The sequence below is a fragment of the Procambarus clarkii genome, chromosome 52, assembly GCF_040958095.1.
Source record: "Procambarus clarkii isolate CNS0578487 chromosome 52, FALCON_Pclarkii_2.0, whole genome shotgun sequence".
NCBI classification, from domain to species: domain Eukaryota; kingdom Metazoa; phylum Arthropoda; class Malacostraca; order Decapoda; family Cambaridae; genus Procambarus; species Procambarus clarkii.
This window is the reverse complement of record NC_091201.1, coordinates 32,252,592-32,257,966: the sequence shown is the minus strand read 5'-3', so window position 1 is coordinate 32,257,966 and position 5,375 is coordinate 32,252,592. Positions and strand designations below refer to the sequence as shown.

Here is a 5,375-nt window from a genome sequence, read left to right as displayed (position 1 = left end):
CATCACCACATACCCTGGGGCCACATCAATACATACTCTCGGGCCACATCAACACATACCCTCGGGGCCACATCACCACATACCCTTGGGGCCACATCACCACATACCCTCGGGGCCACATCACCACATACCCTCGGGGCCACATCAACACATACCCTCGGGCCACATCACCACATACCCTCGGGGCCACATCACCACATACCCTGGGCCACATCAATACATTCCCTCGGGCCACATCACCACATACCCTCGGGCCACATCAACACATACCCTCGGGGCCACATCACCACATACCCTCCGGGCCACATCACCACATACCCTGGGGCCACATTACCACATACCCTGGGGCCACATTACCACATACCCTGGGCCACTTCACACCTGGGTGTCTAATTGCTTTGGTTTCTAATTGCCTGGGTGTCTAACTACCTTAGTCATACCTCTTATATTCTAAGAAAAACAATTCAGATCACAGACACACTGTGGCATAAATTCTAATTGATCAAAACTAAAACTTTAGAGAGTTTCAATGTTATTTAGAAGGACTTTAATCGTCTTGCTGCATGGTTCAGAGTTAAGCTTTGATCAGGGGGGGGGGGAAGGGGGGGGGGGAAGGGGGGGGGGGTCTGATCGCCTTCACACGCTGCCAATTAAGCCCTGATAAGGGGGGTCGAACCCTGGGGAGTGTGTTCCGAATGAGGAATGTTTTTCCGACTCGATGTGGCGCCTCTGAATCAAGCAGAGTGTCTGTTCTTGTGTTCATTGTTCTTCCCCTCACATTGTGTTCATTGTTCTACCCTCACATTGTGTTCATTGTTCTACCCTCACATTGTGTTCATTGTTCTTCCTCTCACGGTGTGTTCATTGTTCTACCCCTCACAGTGTGTTCATTGTTCTACTTCTCACATTGTGTTCATTGTTCTACCCCTCACATTGTGTTCATTGTTATACTCCTCACATTGTGTTCATTGTTCTACCCTCACGTTGTGTTCATTGTTCTTCCTCTCACGGTGTGTTCATTGTTCTACCCCTCACAGTGTGTTCATTGTTCTACTCCTTACATTGTGTTCATTGTTCTACCCTCACAGTGTGTTCATTGTTCTACTCCTCACAGTGTGTTCATTGTTCTACCCTCACATTGTGTTCATTGTTCAATCTCCTTCAAGAAATATTACAATCGTTAACAATAAGTATAATGAGAAAATCACCTGGAACACTCCAGGGTCTCGAACCGGTAGGTAGGGTAGTGCCAGTCGCATCCTGTACCACTGCGCCACCCTTACCTCTCACTCAGGTCAGCTCTCTCACTCTCACCGCTCTTCCCACTCTCTCCCCTCCTTTATTCATTTTTCTTCCTTCTCCTCCTTCTAGAAACCTATTTCCCAAACTCATCACCATATATATATATATATATATATATATATATATATATATATATATATATATATATATATATATATATATATATATATATATATATATATATATATATATGTCTAACCTACGCTTGAAACAATCTAGTGAGGGCTATTATGTCACCCGGTAACTTTGTTATAGCTCCCAAGCAGTTAAGTCTCGCTGTGATCCACTTACCGTTCACAGTTGGCACTGGGCCACCAATGGTTTCGAACATAATTAACTGGCCAATCGTAGCTCTACAGCTTAAGGTGATTATCTTCGTCATCCTCACACAATTACTCCTTTAAATTGCAAGATTTCTGGTCGCTCATAGCAGTGTTTCAGTGTTGCATACGGTGCTGATGTTATCCAAGTTGTGTGTGGGGGGGTCTAGGGCAGCGAGAAGTCCTTCTGATGCTCAGTAACAAGAGGTGACATCACCTGCTGGCAGTACGGATCATAAGCCTCTCTAGCCCCTATCCCTTCCTAATTACTCAGCATTTGCCAAGTTTGATTTCCAATAATAATTTTTTGCCAATTCCTGCAGCTCATTCATGGCGTCCTGGATGAGTCTGTAGCCAATCAGCGTAATGACAATGAGCTGGCATCCTATACTTATACATGTACAGTATATATATATATATATATATATATATATATATATATATATATATATATATATATATATATATATATATATATATATATATATATATATATATATATATAAATATATATATATATATATATATATATATATATATATATATATATATATATATATATATATATATATATATATATATATATATACTGAAAGAGTTAGATCAATATTTCTAGTAGCAGAAATCTTCTTAAGGTTTCTTGTGAGGTTTCTTGTTCAAGGTTTCTCCACTTGGGAAGGAAGATAAATATGAACTCCAGAGTTAATGTACAACTTTATTCCCCGTGACGCGTGTCGCCGCCTCGTGTGGGAGGAGGCTGGAGCACCACCGGTGACAGAGGTCACCATACCGCCTGAGGCACCATACACCCACAATACGGGTCACACAATCGATATCATCTAGTGCACTAAGATAACAGGCAGTTCTCTCTCTCTCTCTCTCTCTTTTTTCTCTCTCTCTCTCTCTCTCTCTCTCTCTCTCTCTCTCTCTCTCTCTCTCTCTCTCTCTCTCTCTCTCTCTCTCTCTCTCTCTCTCTCTCTCTCTCACACACCTCTAGACCAATGTGTTGGCTTTCGTGTAACTGAGGTGGGGCTCAGGAGCTTATGCTCAACCCTATCAACTTTTAGACGTAAATAAAAACACGAACAACACATATGTATATGTGGATAAACACATATCTCCTGTACACGACTCTAAAGTGCATCCATTTGCCACTCCATTTCATACTATTTTTAAAGAAATTTTGTAGCGAAATGTGTAAGAGAAATGTATCACAATTTGCTTACACAACATTTAGGGGGGGGAGGGAGGGGGGGAGGGGGGGTGGGGTGTGGATGGCTGGTCGGAGATTTACTCATCACCAGGGAGCTAAGTGCCAGGGTTCGATGGTGTCTGCCAGTGAGGCTTATTTGATTTCGATTTTCGATTTTTGTTTAAAAGTGGCAGCTTATCTGGGTGTTTCTGGGGGGGGGGGGGATCAGTATAAGGATGCTGGGGGTCAGTATAAGGATGCTGGGGATCAGTATAAGGATGCTGGGGATCAGTATAAGGATGCTGGGGATCAGTATAAGGATGCTGGGGATCAGTATAAGGATGCTGGGGGTCAGTATAAGGATGCTGGGGATCAGTATAAGGATGCTGGGGATCAGTATAAGGATGCTGGGGGTCAGTATAAGGATGCTGGGGGTCAGTATAAGGATGCTGGGGGTCAGTATAAGGATGCTGCGGATCAGTATAAGGATGCTGGGGGTCAGTATAAGGATGCTGAGGGTCAGTATAAGGATGCTGGGGGGTCAGTATAAGGATGCTGGGGGTCAGTATAAGGATGCTGGGGGTCAGTATAAGGATGCTGGGGGTCAGTATAAGGATGCTGGGGGTCAGTATAAGGATGCTGGGGGTCAGTATAAGGATGCTGGGGGTCAGTATAAGGATGCTGGGGGTCAGTATAAGGATGCTGGGGGTCAGTATAAGGATGCTGGGGGTCAGTATAAGGATGCTGGGGGTCAGTATAAGGATGCTGGGGGGATCAGTATAAGGATGCTGGGGGGATCAGTATAAGGATGCTGGAGGGGTCAGTATAAGGATGCTGGGGATCAGTATAAGGATGCTGGGGATCAGTATAAGGATGCTGGGGGTCAGTATAAGGATGCTGGGGGTCAGTATAAGGATGCTGGGGGGATCAGTATAAGGATGCTGGGGATCAGTATAAGGATGCTGGGGGTCAGTATAAGGATGCTGGGGGTCAGTATAAGGATGCTGGGGATCAGTATAAGGATGCTGGGGATCAGTATAAGGATGCTGGGGGTCAGTATAAGGATGCTGGGGGTCAGTATAAGGATGCTGGGGGTCAGTATAAGGATGCTGGGGGTCAGTATAAGGATGCTGGGGATCAGTAAAAGGATGCTGGAGGGATCAGTATAAGGATGCTGGAGGATCAGTATAAGGATGCTGGGGGTCAGTATAAGGATGCTGGGGATCAGTATAAGGATGCTGGAGGGATCAGTATAAGGATGCTGGAGGATCAGTATAAAGATGCTGGGGGTCAGTATAAGGATGCTGGGGATCAATATAAGGATGCTGGAGGGATCAATATAAGGATGCTGGAGGATCAGTATAAGGATGCTGGAGGGGTCAGTATAAGGATGCTGGAGGGATCAGTATAAGGATGCTGGAGGGGTCAGTATAAGGATGCTGGGGATCAGTAAAAGGATGCTGGAGGGATCAGTATAAGGATGCTGGAGGGATCAGTATAAGGATGCTGGGGATCAGTAAAAGGATGCTGGAGGGATCAATATAAGGATGCTGGAGGGATCATTAAAAGGATGCTGGAGGGGTCAGTATAAGGATGCTGGAGGGATCAGTATAAGGATGCTGGAGGATCAGTATAAGGATGCTGGAGGGATCAGTATAAGGATGCTGGAGGGGTCAGTATAAGGATGCTGGAGGGATCAGTATAAGGATGCTGGAGGGGTCAGTATAAGGATGCTGGAGGGGTCAGTATAAGGATGCTGGAGGGGTCAGTATAAGGATGCTGGAGGGGTCAGTATAAGGATGCTGGGGATCAGTAAAAGGATGCTGGAGGGATCAGTATAAGGATGCTGGGGATCAGTAAAAGGATGCTGGAGGGATCAGTATAAGGATGCTGGAGGATCAGTATAAGGATGCTGGAGGGATCAGTATAAGGATGCTGGAGGGGTCAGTATAAGGATGCTGGAGGGATCAGTATAAGGATGCTGGGGATCAGTAAAAGGATGCTGGAGGGATCAATATAAGGATGCTGGAGGGATCATTAAAAGGATGCAGGAGGGGTAAGTATAAGGATGCTGGAGGGATCAGTATAAGGATGCTGGAGGGGTCAGTATAAGGATGCTGGAGGGATCAGTATAAGGATGCTGGAGGGGTCAGTATAAGGATGCTGGAGGGATCAGTATAAGGATGCTGGAGGGGTCAATATAAGGATGCTGGAGGGGTCAGTATAAGGATGCTGGAGGGATCAATATAAGGATGCTGGAGGGATCAATATAAGGATGCTGGAGGGATCAATATAAGGATGCTGGAGGGGTCAGTATAAGGATGCTGGAGGGGTCAATATAAGGATGCTGGAGGGGTCAGTATAAGGATGCTGGAGGATCAGTATAAGGATGCTGGAGGGGTCAGTATAAGGATGCTGGAGGGGTCAGTATAAGGATGCTGGAGGGATCAGTATAAGGATGCTGGAGGGGTCAATATAAGGATGCTGGAGGGGTCAGTATAAGGATGCTGGAGGGATCAATATAAGGATGCTGGAGGGATCAATATAAGGATGCTGGAGGG

General features: G+C 45.5%; 1 protein-coding gene across 1 annotated transcript; it reads left to right on the top strand.

The window, feature by feature from the left end:
• The first annotated feature begins 3,344 nt into the window (after nucleotides 1-3,344).
• LOC138352222 (uncharacterized) lies at nucleotides 3,345-3,958 on the top strand. The gene is made up of 2 exons (XM_069304505.1): nucleotides 3,345-3,614; nucleotides 3,746-3,958. The coding sequence occupies exons 1-2, from the start codon at nucleotides 3,345-3,347 to the stop codon at nucleotides 3,956-3,958; spliced, it is 483 nt and encodes a 160-aa protein (XP_069160606.1).
• The last annotated feature ends 1,417 nt before the right edge of the window (nucleotides 3,959-5,375 follow it).

What these genes read in the sequence shown, in the direction of transcription:
- LOC138352222 (XM_069304505.1), top strand. Translation starts at nt 3,345, where the DNA reads ATGCTGGGGGGTCAGTATAAGGATGCTGGGGGTCAGTATAAGGATGCT. An exon ending in TAAGGATGCTGGGGGGATCA is followed by an intron (nt 3,615 to 3,745) that starts GTATAAGGATGC and finishes TGGGGGGATCAG; the next exon opens with TATAAGGATGCTGGGGATCA.